The following is a 17,317-nucleotide window of genomic DNA, read 5'->3' as shown; positions in this document are numbered from 1 at the left end:
GTTGAGAAATCTGCAGGAATTTGCATAATCTGAGCACAATAAATACTGCAGCAAGGCTTATTTTAATTCATTTCCCCCTAAGACAGGCTGAAAGAGAGAGAGAGAGAGAATGGTTTGACAGCTGCATGATTTACTTCCTCCGTGAGCTATCTTGATGGATATTCCTTGTTCACTGGTTAGATAAAGAGAATGATTTGAGAATCTGCTTGATTCAATAGATAAATTTAGTCCTGGGCCTTGGCCCTGGATACTAATACCAGTTCAGCTTGGCTAACCTGTTTTGGCTGAAATACCAGAGATACATTCCAAAGGCTGAAGTAGTGCCACTCTAGTACCTCAGGAGTTGTGGCACCATAAAAACTAATACATTTATTCTGGCGTAAGCTTTTGTGTACTAGAATTCAGTTCTTCAGATCCATGAAGTTGAAGACTGTGACAATTACGTCAAATCTTAAATGTATCTAACATCATTGCAATAACCATTCACAAAGCAGTCTTAATGATAATGTCATCATTACAGTATTTGCATCTCATCCTCCATTTTGGGTGTGCCTAGGTTACTGAGCTGGGGAAAAGCAAAATGGAGTGAAGCCCTCACTTGATGTTATAACTGTGGAGTTGCCAACGTAATGCTTGTGGGTGCGTGTTGCCCATGAAGCCTCTGAGCTTCATCATGAGGTGGTAAGGGTAGTTACCTCCCTCCCTAAAAAGATCACAGAGTTTAAGGAGGAAGTTGGAAGAGTGACAATCTTTCCCACTTCCCTTTTCAGCTCTGTGTGCTTAGATTAGCGCTGGAGCAGCTAAACAGAAAGCAGAGTGACTAAATGGGTAGGAGGAAAAGAGAAAAATGGGAGAAGAAAAACAAAGTAGCCAAGAGTAAGAAAATAGTGTGGCATAAGTTTTCAGCAACAGAGAAAGCCTCCATGCACACACAAGGTGGATCCAGTGAAATGGATCCTCTTCAAGTTGCATGTTTTCACTAGGGTTGCCAGGTTCCTGGCCTGAGACTGATCCTGTATCTTTAGGAGAAGAGAAAGTCCGCCAAGTGCAGGTGTTCTTGCAACCCTGTAATGGGAAAAAACACAAGGTGGAATTCTCCCTGTCCCTGCACAACTTTTAAAGATACAGAAGACCTCTTGGTTGCCAGGCCCAGCCTCCACAAAATAATAAAATAAATAATAATAAATATTCAAATTTGACACTGGATTTCCCATTTATTTTTTGCCCTCGCAGATCTTTTTTTTTTCTAGCAATTTTCTGAGGCTAAAGTGGATTTTTAAAAAGAAAAATCGCCTCAGAAATATTGATATCAGTATTGAAATTTTGGGAGAAATATTGATATTGACATTTCTCTCAAAATAGTTACATTATTTTTAAAAACAATATTAAAAATATTGATATTTCTGCAAAAAAAACGCACCCCGAATCAGTAATTATAGTAAATAGTGGACCGTAATCCCTGACGAAGTGGTACCAGAAGCAAGTTCGATGGAGCAAGAATTAAACCAGCACCAAAATGCGGATCCCAACCCTAATGTCAACAAATGTGTTCTGTGATTTGTTGGTGGTTCTGTTGCCTATGTAAAAGTAATGAACATCCGTTAAGCTGTTCATACTTTGGCTCAATGCTTTTGTGGTGTTAGCAAGCCCAGGATGTGTCCACCAGTGTGTATGATTACTCTTTTGTGAAGATCTCATGTAAAACCCAAGAGGATCCGTTTTAATTTTACTGGATGTGTCTCTTAACTAGATTATTTGGAAAAGTGTGTGTGTGTATGTCTGTGTGTCTTTGCATGTATACTTTCTCTCTTTTCTGGCTAGCTGGGGAAGAAGATTGACATGGGTGGGGAGGGGAAGGAGAAGCAACTAAAGGGGTTGGTGCCTACAGCCCTTTCTCAAAATTCCAAATATGCCCAAGGGCCCAAAAACCTCATAAACGTTCTGTCCCTGTTTAAGATGTGCCACAAAACTGCTGCTACCCATGCTACAGATTGACTACTGATATCCAGAGGCAGGAGGTAAGGGCTCCTGTGCTTTTGATAGTTGTGTGTGATAGGGAATTTTTGACATTGTTGTTATGTGCCTTCAAGTCAATTACGACTCATGGCAACCCTATGAATCAGGTGCCATTTCTGTACAACTGTTCTTTTGCACAAGTGTGAAAGTAGCTGGGCACCCTAAACACAGCTACACTCGAATAAGCATTCTGTTAACTCAGAAGCTAAGCTTCTACAGGAAGTTTCCTGTGTATTAATCAAGTGATTATTATGTATATACTGGTAACAGTAAGAATAGGTTATGATAAAATGTTGAGAGCAACAACAAACAAAATATCCTATTATTATTACTATTGTTTTATTAAACTTTTATCCCACCCTTTCTCCCAAAGGAGCCCATGGCAGCAAACAACAAAACAGCAAAAACAATAACAAGATTTTTAAAATATTTAAAATCACAAATTAAAACCACCGTTCGGGTGCATATATATTTGTGTGATTACGTCTAAACTCACCGGTTTTGTGATAGTAAGTAAGACAAAGAAAAAATGGATTTTTGAATTTTGACCCAGCATAGCACATGCTTCTATGGATGTGACACATTTATTTAGTTTATTATAATGTTACATTTATTGTGTTGTATCCAGCATTAATCATACTTGGAGAAGATCCATTGAGATTAATGGATGTGACCAAGTTGGTTCCATTAGTTCCAATGGGTTACTCTTGAGTATATAATTGTTTTTTGTAAAGTTAAATAAAAATCTTAGTTTCTAATATTTTTGAACTTTCATTATGAACATTAAGTAAAAGCATCACTCTGCTTTCTGATTTTTAGTGTGTGTGAATAACAGAAGTTTAGTTGTTGTTATATGACTTCAAGTCAATTACGACTTATGGCGACCCTATGAATTAGCTACCTCCAATAGCATCTGTTATAAACTACCCTGTTCAGATCTTGTAAGTTCAGGTCTGCGGCTTCTTTTATGGAATCAATCCATCTCTTGTTTGGTCTTCCTCTTTTTCTACTCCCTTCTGTTTTTCCCAGCATTATGGACTTTTCTAATGAATCATGTCTTCTCATTATGTGTCCTAAGTATGATATCCTCAGTTCCATCATTTTAGGTTCTAGTGATAGTTCTGGTTTAATTTGTTCTAACACTCAATTATTTGTCTTTTTTGCAGTCTGTGGTATGTGCAAAGCTCTCCTCCAGCACCACATTTCAAATGAGTTTATTTTTCTCTTGCCCGCTGTCCAACTTTCACATCCATACATAGAGATCTAGAATACCATGGCCTGAAGGATCCTGACTTGAGTGTTCAGTGATACATCTTTGCATTGAGGACCTTTTCTAGTTCTCTCACTAGCTGCCCTCCCCAGTCCTAGCCTTCTTCTGATTTATTGACTATTGTCTCCATTTTGGTTAATGACTGTGGCAAGGTATTGATAATCCTTGACAAGTTCAATGTCCTCATCAACTGTAAAGTTACATAAATCTTCTGTTGTCATCACTTTTAGTCTTTTTGACGTTCAGCTGTAGTCCTGCTTTTGTGCTTTCCTCTTTAACTTTCATCAGCATTCATTTCAAATCATTACTGGTTTCTGCTAATAGTATGGTAAGAACATAAGAACATAAGAAGAGCCTGCTGGATCAGGCCAGTGGCCCATCTAGTCCAGCATCCTGTTCTCACAGTGGCCAACCAGGTGCCTGGGGGAAGCCCGCAAGTAGGACCCGAGTGCAAGAACACTCTCCCTTCCTGAGGCTTCCAGCAACTGGTTTTCAGAAGCATGCTGCCTCTGACTAGGGTGGCAGAGCACAGCCATCATGGCTAGTAGCCATTGATAGCCCTGTCCTCCATGAATTTGTCTAATCTTCTTTTAAAGCCATCCAAGCTGGTGGCCATTACTGCATCTTGTGGGAGCAAATTCCATAGTTTAACTATGCGCTGAGTAAAGAAGTACTTCCTTTTGTCTGTCCTGAATCTTCCAACATTCAGCTTCTTTGAATGTCCACGAGTTCTAGTATTATGAGAGAGGGAGAAGAACTTTTCTCTATCCACTTTCTCAATGCCATGCATAATTTTATACACTTCTATCATGTCTCCTCTGACCCGCCTTTTCTCTAAACTAAAAAGCCCCAAATGCTGCAACCTTTCCTTGTAAGGGAGTCGCTCCATCCCCTTGATCATTCTGGTTGCCCTCTTCTGAACCTTTTCCAACTCTAGAATATCCTTTTTGAGATGAGGCGACCAGAACTGTACACAGTATTCCAAATGTGGCCGCACCATAGATTTCTACAACGGCATTATGATATCGGCTGTTTTATTTTCAATACCTTTCCTAATTATTGCTAGCATGGAATTTGCCTTTTTCACAGCTGCCGCACACTGGGTCGACATTTTCATCGTGCTGTCCACTACAACCCCGAGGTCTCTCTCCTGGTCGGTCACCGCCAGTTCAGACCCCATGAGCGTATATGTGAAATTCATATTTGCTCCAATATGCATAATTTTACACTTGTTTATATTGAATTGCATTTGCCATTTTTCCGCCCATTCACTCAGTTTGGAGAGGTCTTTTTGGAGCTCTTTGCAATCCCTTTTTGTTTTAACAACCCTGAACAATTTAGTGTCATCAGCAAACTTGGCCACTTCACTGCTCACTCCTAATTCTAGGTCATTAATGAACAAGTTGAAAAGTACAGGTCCCAATACCGATCCTTGAGGGACTCCACTTTCTACAGCCCTCCATTGGGAGAACTGTCTGTTTATTCCTACTCTCTGCTTTCTGCTTCTTAACCAATTCCTTATCCACAAGAGGATCTCTCCTCTTATTCCATGACTGCTAAGCTTCCTCAGAAGCCTTTGGTGAGGTACCTTGTCAAACGCTTTTTGAAAGTCTAAGTACACTATGTCCACTGGATCACCTCTATCTATATGCTTGTTGACACTCTCAAAGAATTCTAATAGGTTACTGAGACAGGACTTTCCCTTGCAGAAGCCATGCTGGCTCTGCTTCAGCAAGGCTTGTTCTTCTATGTGCTTAGTTAATCTAGCTTTAATAATACTTTCTACCAGTTTTCCAGGGACAGAAGTTAAGCTAACTGGCCTGTAATTTCCGGGATCCCCTCTGGATCCCTTTTTGAAGATTGGCGTTACATTTGCACTTTCCAGTCCTCAGGCACGGAGGAGGACCCAAGGGACAAGTTACATATTTTAGTTAGCAGATCAGCAATTTCACATTTGAGTTCTTTGAGAACTCTCGGGTGGATGCCATCCGGGCCCGGTGATTTGTCAGTTTTTATATTGTCCATTAAGCTTAGAACTTCCTCTCTCGTTACCACTATTTGTCTCAGTTCCTCAGAATCCCTTCCTGCAAATGTTAGTTCAGGTTCAGGGATCTGCCCTATATCTTCCACTGTGAAGACAGATGCAAAGAATTCATTTAGCTTCTCTGCATTTCTTAAATTACTTAAATTACTGATATTTAGGATTCTGGCTGTGTTTCTATCTCCTTTTGCTTTCCTTCTCTCTTTAACCATTTTAAGAGTTTCATCAGTCATCCATTGAGGTCTTTCCCTCTTTTTAACTAGAGGTATTGCTTTTTTGCATTCTTCCCTGATAATGTCTCTGACTTCTGATTCTTCTACAGTTCTGAGTCTCTGTCAATTAAGTTTAAAGCCTCAAATCTGTTCATTATTTGATCTTTATATTCTTCTGGGGTGTTGTTTAAGTTGTATTTTGGCATTATGATTGGTTTGTTGTTCTTCTTTAGCTTTACTCTGATTTTCGATATTACCAGTTCATTATCTGCACCTCAGTCTGCTCCTGGTCTTGTTTTCACAGAAAGTATGGAACTTCTCCATCTTCTGCTACCAATTCTATAATCAATTTGATTCCTATATTATTGGCTTCACAGAATTCAGTGAGTCTTTCTCCTGCTTCATTTCTATCTCCTAAGCCCCATTTCCCCACAGTTCCTAGTTCTTCCCTGTTCCCTGCTTTTTCATTCCAGTCCCCCATGATTATCAGCACATCTTGTTTTGGTGTGTGATCAATTTCTTCCTGTACTTCTGCGTAAAATCTTTCCAATTTCTCTTCTGCATTTGCTGTTGAAGCATAGACTTGGATGATGGTTATGTTAATAGGTTTCCTGTTAAATCTCATTGATATCAGTTGCTCAGACCTTGCATTGTAGCTCCTAATTGCTTTTGCTACATCACTTGTCACTTAAAGCAACCCCATTTTTTCTTAATTTCTCATTTCCTGCATAAACTATTTTGTAGTTGCCTGTTCCATTTCTGTCCATTTTAATTCACTCACACCAAGTATTGTAATGCTGATACGCTCCATTTCTTGCTTGACAATTTTTAACTTTCCCTGGTTCATGCTTCTCACGTTCCATGTTCCTATTGTGTGCGTCATACAACTCCGGACTCTCTTTTCGCATCTGTGTGCATCAGCTTTGGGGTTCCTTTCGGCTTTGACCCAGCTGCGTCATTAGTCACAGCGCTACTCGTACTTGCCCTTTGTTCTTCCCCAATAGCTTGGTGAGTGCCTTCTGACCTAGGGGTCTCATCTTCCAGCACTATCTCGTGTTGCATTTTGGATACTCTGTTCATAGGGTTTTTGTGGTAAGAGGTATTGAGCTGGTTTACCATTGCCTTCCTCTGAGTTTGGATGCATCTTATTCTGGTGTCTCAGCTTTGAACTCCTTTGACACTTTCAAACCCCCTGACCACGTTAAGGTGTGCATCCTACAGGGCTCTCCATATTTTCCCCCTCTCTCGGCCATAACATTACCAGTCTTCTCCACAAGGTGTCACTGATTCCCTTTCCTCTGAAAGATGATTGGAATCAAAGACAGTTCACTGATATATCAACAGTTTCCAAACTTTTTTCCTGTGGACCACTTGAGAATTGCTCATGGTCTGGGTGGATCACTTAATGATTTCTCTCCTTATTGTAGCAATTGTAATGTGCTGTGTGATTTTTAATTATATTTAATTGCTTCTTTTCTTTCTTACATTTTGAATTCCATACGATTCACATTATAATACAATAAAATACAAGAAATAAAAGAAGCAATAAAAGACAAAAAAATCAATATGAATATTTAATGTGGATGTGCTGTAGACCATCTGAATGAAGCTCACAGGCCACAGTTTAGAAACCCCTGCCATATGTCATACATAACACTGAGGTCCGTTTCACAGGTTATGATTTTGCAACACGGAAAACACTCCTCTGCAGGAAAAAGTGTTGTGCCATTGCATTTAATTGCATGCAGACATGATTGTGCACATGGTGAGAAGTTGCAGCCAGTTGTGATTTCCAGGGCTGTGGAGTCTGAGTCATGGAGTTTGAGTCGGAAGCAATTTTGGGTGGAGTCGGAGTCGGTAGAAATGTACTGACTCCAGCTTCAAAATAAATTTTGATTTGACAGTTTTTTTTAAATATAAATTCACAGTGTCAAAGAAGCTTCCCATGAAGTCAGCTCTATTTGAGCATTTCACCATAACTCAGGATGGAAAACATTTTGTGTGTCAGTGTATGACACAGGACCCAGATGAAGACAAATTAAGAAAGCTGAAAAACAAAGTCCAGAGGGTCACATCACTCGAAAATGCTTGGAAGTTGTTTAAAAACACTATATTAGAAGCTCAACTGGAGTGCATACCGCAGATCAGAAAAGGTACCGCCAGGGCCAAGAAGATGCCAGCATGGTTAATGAGCAAAGTCAAGGAAGCTCTTAGAGGCAAAAAGTCTTCCTTCAGAAAATGGAAGTCTTGTCCGAATGAAGAAAATAAAAAAGGACACAAACTCTGGCAAAAGAAATGCAAGAAGACAATAAGGGATGCTAAAAAAGAATTTGAGGAGCACATTGCTAAGAACATAAAAACCAACAACAAAAAATTCTATAAATACATTCAAAGCAGGAGACCATCTAGGGAGACAATTGGACTCTTGGATGATAAGGGAGTCAAAGGTGTACTAAAGAACGATAAGGAGATTGCAGAGAAGCTAAATAAATTCTTTGCATCTGTCTTCACAGTGGAAGATATAGGGCAGATCCCTGAACCTGAACTAACATTTGCAGGAAGGGATTCTGAGGAACTAAGACAAATAGTGGTAACGAGAGAGGAAGTTCTAAGCTTAATGGACAATATAAAAACTGACAAATCACCGGGCCCGGATGGCATCCACCCGAGAGTTCTCAAAGAACTCAAATGTGAAATTGCTGATCTGCTAACTAAAATATGTAACTTGTCCCTCGGGTCCTCCTCCGTGCCTGAGGACTGGAAAGTGGCAAATGTAACGCCAATCTTCAAAAAGGGATCCAGAGGGGATCCCGGAAATTACAGGCCAGTTAGCTTAACTTCTGTCCCTGGAAAACTGGTAGAAAGTATTATTAAAGCTAGATTAACTAAGCGCATAGAAGAACAAGCCTTGCTGAAGCAGAGCCAGCATGGCTTCTGCAAGGGAAAGTCCTGTCTCAGTAACCTATTAGAATTCTTTGAGAGTGTCAACAAGCATATAGATAGAGGTGATCCAGTGGACATAGTGTACTTAGACTTTCAAAAAGCGTTTGACAAGGTACCTCACCAAAGGCTTCTGAGGAAGCTTAGCAGTCATGGAATAAGAGGAGAGGTCCTCTTGTGGATAAGGAATTGGTTAAGAAGCAGAAAGCAGAGAGTAGGAATAAATGGACAGTTCTCCCAATGGAGGGCTGTAGAAAGTGGAGTCCCTCAAGGATCGGTATTGGGACCTGTACTTTTCAACTTGTTCATTAATGACCTAGAATTAGGAGTGAGCAGTGAAGTGGCCAAGTTTGCTGACGACACTAAATTGTTCAGGGTTGTTAAAACAAAAAGGGATTGCGAAGAGCTCCAAAAAGACCTCTCCAAACTGAGTGAATGGGCGGAAAAATGGCAAATGCAATTCAATATAAACAAGTGTAAAATTATGCATATTGGAGCAAACAATCTGAATTTCACATATACGCTCATGGGGTCTGAACTGGCGGTGACCGACCAGGAGAGAGACCTCGGGGTTGTAGTGGACAGCACGATGAAAATGTCGACCCAGTGTGCGGCAGCTGTGAAAAAGGCAAATTCCATGCTAGCAATAATTAGGAAAGGTATTGAAAATAAAACAGCCGATATCATAATGCCGTTGTATAAATCTATGGTGCGGCCACATTTGGAATACTGTGTACAGTTCTGGTCGCCTCATCTCAAAAAGGATATTCTAGAGTTGGAAAAGGTTCAGAAGAGGGCAACCAGAATGATCAAGGGGATGGAGCGACTCCCTTACGAGGAAAGGTTGCAGCATTTGGGGCTTTTTAGTTTAGAGAAAAGGCGGGTCAGAGGAGACATGATAGAAGTGTATAAAATTATGCATGGCATTGAGAAAGTGGATAGAGAAAAGTTCTTCTCCCTCTCTCATAATACTAGAACTCGTGGACATTCAAAGAAGCTGAATGTTGGAAGATTCAGGACAGACAAAAGGAAGTACTTCTTTACTCAGCGCATAGTTAAACTATGGAATTTGCTCCCACAAGATGCAGTAATGGCCACCAGCTTGGATGGCTTTAAAAGAAGATTAGACAAATTCATGGAGGACAGGGCTATCAATGGCTACTAGCCATGATGGCTGTGCTCTGCCACACTAGTCAGAGGCAGCATGCTTCTGAAAACCAGTTGCCGGAAGCCTCAGGAGGGGAGAGTGTTCTTGCACTCGGGTCCTGCTTGCGGGCTTCCCCCAGGCACCTGGTTGGCCACTGTGAGAACAGGATGCTGGACTAGATGGGCCACTGGCCTGATCCAGCAGGCTCTTCTTATGTTCTTATGTTCTTATGATGCCAAGATCAGCGCATATTCAGGCAGCAATAAAAATGCTCCTACGAGAGCTTCCAATTTAAAATGACATTTACAGCGCTTTCCAGGGCTGTGGAGTCGGAGTTGGAGTCATGGAGTCGGAAGCAATTTTGGGTGGAGTCGGAGTCGGACAGTAGAAAAATAGAGGAGTCAGAGTCGAAGGTTTGGAGTACCGACTCCACAGCCCTGGTGATTTCTCAGTGCATATGGACACACTGAAGGAGACGTGTGCAGCCTTCACACATACCATGAAAACCGCATCTAGTTAGTTTTCCCTAGAGGAAGGGGTTTTCAAGTGTGGAAAAAGCGTACTGTGCAATGTGATACTGAGTGATAAAAGCTTGGGATGTTAATGATTTGTTCAAATACAGGCAGAATGGGAGTGAGGGGGAGGAGATAGAAATTATATCTATGGGCAGATACGTTGAATTTATATTATACCAATTTAAGTGTCATGGCTTTCCTCAACAAATCCTGCACACTGTAGCTTGATAAGGATAGTCATCACTAAGCATGTAGGAGCAATTCAGTTCAGTTCATGTTTCAATGCACCCTTACCTAATTCAGACTTTCCAAAACAATGCCTGAACTGGAACCCAGACTGAGATACTGTTATCTGACAAAAAATGCACACTAAAATCCTGATGAATTTTCATGAGGATTTAAAAATAATTAATTTGTAAACTGATGCAGAAATGTGGTGATTTTAACTGACTTAAATTGGGAAAACAGAAATTGACAGAGGCATCCCTGTTGATTACTTTCTGTTAAGAGTTCCCTAGTCCTTCCACAGAAAATGGTATTTCCCAGGTTATCCCTGTGGAGAAAGAGTGACTGAATGTTTGTGCTTGGCTCACTGTCTTTTCTGGCCCTGTGGCCCTGGAGGAGATCGGAGGGTGGTCTGAGAGCTGGCCAGGAACCCAGGCAGCTTCATGTGGGGACCTTCAGTCCTGCGACAGGGATGTCTCGATCTGATGACTCCTCAGGATCATTGGCAATGTACAGATCTGCTCCTGCTGCTCATCTGAGGAGGCCTCAGGTTCACAGTCCAAGCAGAGCTGAATTCTATAATGTATGTGTGACCATGGCAAGATTTGACTTTCCACCCATCTGCTATAGGAAGCTGGACAGTAGGGGGGCTTTCACCAGGTGGGGGAGGGCAGCAGATGACCAGGGTGGAAAGCAGGATGACAAAGCCACAGCTACCTCATCTCCCAATTTAATAGGCAATTTAAAGGTAAAGGAGGACTCCCCAGTTTGCAATCTGGCAATCCAAGGCAAATAATGATACAATATTATGTATGACCTTCGACATGCCCCTTCCCTGAATGTATTCCCTGAATGTATTCCGCCAAGCTTTGAAGACCTGGCTCTTCAGACAGGCCTTTGGGACTTATGGGGAGGGTTAAATTTTTACGACGAATAGCCTACTACTCTGTACTGGAACTGTTTTATTGTTATACTGTATTTTATGATGTATTTTATTATGATGTAATGTATTGTTGTTAAATTGTACGTCGCCTAGAGTGGCCATTGGCCAGATAGGCGACCGACAAATTAAATTATTATTATTATTATTATATTAATTAGCCCTGTTCCTGAATTTGGTATACATTCAGTGGGTGGGTGGGTGGGTGGGTGGATTGGATGGATGGTGTCTGTTTGTGGCTGGTGGGGTGGAAGGGAGGCAGGCCTACAGTAAACCCAGAGTCAATGAGAAGCAGAGCCAACTACATCTAGCTCTGTCCCCATCCTCTTCTCTGCTGTGTTCTGCAAGGGCAGCACTGAGATTAAGGAGGAGGAAGCTGACAGCCAGTGCCCCCCCCCCCGCCCAGACTGAAGTAAGTAAGCAAGTGAGGTCTGTCTGACAGCAGACTGGGATCAGTGGGGCAGTGCCCCATTAGCCCTAATGGGCCAGCCTCCACTTCAGACACAGGTACATTAAAAAGTGAACGAATCTAGCAAATAAGAAAACATACACTCACTTCTGTGCACTTCTGATCTATAGTTTTTTTTGCAGGCAGCTAGAGCAGATCATTTGTTTAACAAGCAGAAACACAGGAACCCAAACAAGCCGGCCAACCCATCCCCAGTCTTCAGATCCATGATTTTTGTGTGGTGTGTCTTAATTCCTCCCCCACCTCCTGACTTCTAATCAAAGCCAAGCTGGGCTGCCTAACATGTTTCAGATGCATAGTAAAAAGGAAGACTCTGAGATGCCCAAAGGCCTCGCGCTGTTTTGCCCTTTTAACCTTTGTAGAGTAGGATACATTCCAGCCATGCAAAAATCAGTGGTTTCTACACCCATCCCCCCATCCTGTGCAGCAAGAGGCGTGATCACAGTTCAAGGATGCATGCCTGCCAGGAAAAAGCAACCAGGGTGGGCACAGAGCAGGGCTGGTGAGGACTGTGGCCTGAGAAGGAGGCATGGCTAGGGAGGCAGTCCCAGCGCCCGGTCAGAGAGATCTGGAGAACCACGTTTGGCTTTTCGAACTGAGGTTCCCCACTCTTGTTTTATGCCCTGAGGCAGCACTCCCCAACCTTGTGCCCTCCAGAGGTTGTGGACAACAACTTCCATCAACCCCAGGTAGCACAGCTGCTGGAGAAGGCTACCCTGCAACACACTTGTGTGCAAATAGTAACCTGTCAGCTCTTACCTTCCCCCCCCCTTGAAAAGCTGCTTTGGGAAGGGGCACTTTGGAGTGGAGAAGTGGTGGTGGGGAGGTGCTTAATCCTTTCCACACCCACTATTTCTCCGCTCCAAATTGCCCCCACCTCAAAGTGGGTTTTTCTGAACAATAGGAATGGGCTGTCAGGATTCAGCTACATGAATTTCAGTGAAAGGTGGGAAACCTTTGGCCCTACAGATGTTGCTGGGATGCAACTCCTATAAGCCCTGGCCATTGGCCATGCTTGGTGGGGCTGATGGGATGTGCAGTTGGGCTGCCCGGTTGGTGTTGACCCTGTGATTGGCCTTTTCAGTGGTGACTTCCCCAGTGAGGTGCATTTCTCTCCCTGTCACTATTGACTTTCAAGAGGGATTTGAAAACATTCCTATTTACCCAGGCATTCGATGGCTGAAGGGGACTGTTCCTGGCAACCTGGAGACAGGTTTTTAACTGTAATTGTGTTTTAGAATGTTAACTCTTTTTAGGGATGCTTTTCTTTTTGTTGTTAAATTGTTTTGCTGATGTGTTTGCCAACCTGGGCTTCTTCAGGAGGAAAGACAGGCTATAAATATTAATAATTCAGCAGCATCTGGAGGAGCAAAGGTTCCCCACACCTTCCCTAGAGCCTCTTGGCCTAACTTTATGCCCGTGGCAGGGAAGGGAAAATGAGGGGGGTAAGGGGTTAGGGAGGGAGAGGAATGGCAGAAAGAGAAAAGGCACACCCCACCCACTGTTGCTCTACCTGCCTTTAGTTCCAGCCCCACCCACCACCAGTATGTGGCCCCTGATAGATTATCTTCAAGGGAATGCGGCCCTTGACAGAAAAAGAAGGTTGCCCACTCCCAGATGTAGGGTTTAATCAGGGCCATACCCGTTATTCCCAGCCAAAATGGAGCCCAGCCTGATACACTTTACTGCATTTACTTACATTGATTCCTTATTATACTTTCCCCCTCCCCACATACCCCTTCCCTGCAAACAGCCACCATTTATATTATACATTCCTTGGGGCAGGGATAAATCACCCCAGGAGCAAGTCTCCAGGGCACAATTGCAGATTCATAAATAATCAGAAGAATTCTTGGTTGTTGAAAAAGTTGCTATTAGTTGCTTTTGAGTCTCTAACAGGATGACAACAATTTAAGGAAATGCTGTTGACCAGGAAGAATTTACTACTGTGATCTGTGTAGTATTTTTAGCCTGCTGAGATCCAATTTCTATTGCAGGAGGAAGAGGGAAAGACGGGGCACCAATCATCACTTTCCCTGAGTATGCAGGTTTCAGTGAGATCCCCGAGGAGGATTTTCTGAATGTTGTGACATATTTAACTAGCATTCCCAGGTAAGTCTGAAGCCTGTTGCAATCTTCTCGAATGTTTTTGGACCCAATTTAATTCCTTTTCCTGGGGCAAACCCAGATAGGGATGGGTGAGAATTTCGATTCAGTTTGCATTTCAAGCAGAATTTATCAAATTCGCAATTTCTGAATCAGCATGAGAACCGAAACACAGCCGTCCTTCGATATTCGCATTTATTCGAATTTTGGGATGCAGTTTGCTAACTAAACAACATTTACAAAAATGCATATATTAGGGGAAAGTGTGCATAAAAATGAATACATGAGTGAAAACTACATGCACAAAGGCATGGAATGATGAGAAATGGCTTGCAAAAATGTGCACCTTTGTCAAAACTGCCTACAAAAATGTGTTTATTTGGAGAAATTTGCACTGTTGGAGAATTTTCATGAGCATTTTTTTCAAAAAAAATCATCAGTTTATTTATATGCTACTTTTCCAAATTATGCTCAAAGCATCTTCAAGGAACAGAAAACAAGTAGCTACAACAGAAACAACCTTAAATATTATCAAATGCAATAATAATATATCTAAATCCACATTTGGAAGCCAAAAAAAAAAAAAATTAAAGTTCCCCTAAACATATTAGCTGGTATAGCACAGTGGGGAGGAGTGCCTGGCTGGGAGTCCAGAGTCTGTGAGTACAAATCCCCGCTCGTGTCTCCTGGGTGTTAAGGGCCATCTAAAGAGTGAGTGGCTCAGGGGATACGTGCCCTGCCACCTGTGCAGCCGTGGGCAAGCTGCAGTGTCCCAAGGAGCCCAGTTGACCCCCAGCTGGCAGTTGCGGACAAGGAAGGGTCTGGCTTGTGCAGCTGTGGCAAGCTGAGCAGGCCCTAGCCAGCTGGGGAGAACTAGCCTCAGAGGGAGGCAATGGTAAACCTCCTCTGAATACCGCTTACCATGAAATCCCTATTTAAAGTCTGTTTAGAGAGTCAGTGTGGCGTAGTGGTTAAGGTGTTGGACTACGACCTGGGAGACCAGGGTTCGAATCCCCACACAGCCATGAAGCTCACTGGGTGACCTTGGGCCAGTCACTGCCTCTCAGCCTCAGAGGAAGGCAATGGTAAACCCCCTCTGAATACCACTTACCATGAAAACCCTGTTCATTGGGTTGCCCATAAGTCGGAATCGACTTGAAGGCACTCCAATCAATCAAACATATTTACTGCCTACGGCCATACTACTCTGAGTACGTCTGATCTCGGAAGCTAAGCAGGGTCAGGCCTGGTTAGTACTTGGATGGGAGACCACCTGGGAATACCTTAGAGGAAGGCAATGGTAAACCACCTCTGAATACCTCTTACCATGAAAACCTTATGAATATATCCAAAAAAAGATTCATAGAGTCGCTATGAGTCGTAATCGACTTGAAGGCATATAACAACAACAAAACATATATATATATTTTTTTACAATAATTTTTATTCAAATTTTCATAAAACATAGAAAACAAAATCATAAAACATTCAAAGACAAAAAACAAAACAAAACAAAAATGATTAAACAAAAAAAAATAAAATGTTGACTTCCCATTTGTCACATATCAAATCAGTTATAGGTCTACAATATATAACAATCCTGTCTCTTAAATCATATTATAAAATCACTTTCCTCCAGTAGTTATCTTAATTAATCATCAAATCTCATAAACATTACTTTATTCTTTCCACAAAAAGTCAAAGAGAGGTTTCAATTCTTTAAGAAATATATCTATCAATTTTTCTCCAAATAAACATGTCAATTAATCCATCTCGTTAATAATTATAATAATCTTATTGTCATAATCATAGTCCAAATAAACATTTCGATTAATCCATCTCATCAGAATCTGTTAGGTCCAATAATTTCAATAGCCATTATTCCATTATCCCTATTAGTTCCATCTTCCATCTTCAATAGTCCTGTTAAGTCCAGTAATTTCAGTGTCCAATCTTCCATTATCAGTATTCCATAATAATCTTGCTGTTGTAGCCATAGTCATATAATAAGAGTCTGATGGGAATTTCCTCTATCCCAAATATTTTCTTGCCATCCATTCTGAATAAGTTGCTGAAACATTGTTGTAAAGTCATATCTGTGTTCTTCTTTTTTACAAAATGCACTGGCTCATCTCTTAAGAGTTTTTCCATTGTCACATGACTGCAGTTAATTCCATAGATTTTCTCTATATCAAGCTCCATCACATCATTCCAGTCCAGAAGATTATCCAAGCCATTGATAACTTTATCTCTAATATCTTCATTAATTTCTTCAGAGATAACGTTAAATTCCAAACAGTAGATTTTATTTCTAAAATCCATAAACTCCAGATCTTTTTCCAATTCCACATTTGTTCCAATCTCCAGGGCTTGTATCTTCCCTTTATTTTTTCTTTTCTCATCTCTGATCTCATTCTCCTCTCTCACAGGGTCCCCTATTTCTTTAAACTCCTGCGTCATTTTGCTCAGTTCAATTTTCAGCTCCTTACTACCCTGTCGCAGGGTTTGTTTCGTTATCTCAATCTCATCCATTATTTTCTGAAACATAATTACTTCCAGATTCTCAGCCACTTTCTTGATTGCCATTTTTAAAACCACGAAAACAAAGCAAAACAAAAATAAAGAAGAACCACTTCTTATTTCAGCAACAATTGGGTTAATATTCCAGGCTTGATGACATCACAGTATAAACAGAGCAACCTGCCTTATCTCTCTATGTTCAAGAATGCAAAATAAATTTAGTTCCCAGCATCAAAACAGTTAGTGGCGTCGTGAAGAAGCAGATTCGTCAAAATAAAATAGACCAAAAAGAGAATAGTCCCAGACAATATAATATTCCTCGGAATAGAAATCAGGAATAGAAATCCCTCTTCTGTTTATTATCTTTAGAATGCACTTCCAGGACAGCTTTTTGCGACAGAAACAGAGATAAGCTGTTAATTTCGTGAATAACAGAGAAGAGCTATATCTCACCCAGAAGTTGTCCAAAGCCGATCAATCTGACAAATCTCCTTTTGCTGCAACAATTTAAACCAAGTAAAAAAAATAATAGAAAGAAGGGTGCTTGCCTGTTAGTCCGTTCTCTCTTTGAAGAAAAGATAAACGTATCGCTTAAGCAGATAGAGCTTGTTAGAAAGTCCGTCCGGCATTGTTGGCTGGACCTTATCTCATAAATTAATGAAATCCAGTCCTCCCAACAAAAACAGGCTTTGAGGTCAACAACAAAACATATTGACTGCTGCTGGCAGGGGCAGGGAAACTCCTAACATGGGACAGGGTTAGTAAGGGTGCTTCCATCCAGGCAGGGACTTAATTTGCAAAAGAGATATCATTGAGATATCGCAGACAGGTCATTGGCAACTGGTGGTTTTTTTTTTAAACTTATCAAGTCTCCCCCCCCCAAAAAAAAGGTAAACCGGATTACATAGGGAAATAA

At 41.4% G+C, this 17,317-nt stretch overlaps 1 protein-coding gene across 1 annotated transcript in view; it reads left to right on the top strand.

Moving 5' to 3' along the window:
- MCF2L2 (MCF.2 cell line derived transforming sequence-like 2) overlaps positions 1-17,317 on the top strand; it is a 283,600-nt gene that overhangs the window by 39,382 nt on the left and 226,901 nt on the right. The window contains exon 3 of the mRNA XM_061637410.1: positions 13,773-13,887. Within this exon, the coding sequence (XP_061493394.1) occupies positions 13,773-13,887 (115 nt within the window). The remainder of the gene's footprint in view (positions 1-13,772; positions 13,888-17,317) is intronic.

Source organism: Rhineura floridana, chromosome 7 (assembly GCF_030035675.1).
Source record: "Rhineura floridana isolate rRhiFlo1 chromosome 7, rRhiFlo1.hap2, whole genome shotgun sequence".
In the NCBI taxonomy this organism is placed as follows: Eukaryota; Metazoa; Chordata; class Lepidosauria; order Squamata; family Rhineuridae; genus Rhineura; species Rhineura floridana.
The sequence above is the reverse complement of the archived record's forward strand: the minus strand, read 5'-3'. Positions and strand labels throughout refer to the sequence as shown.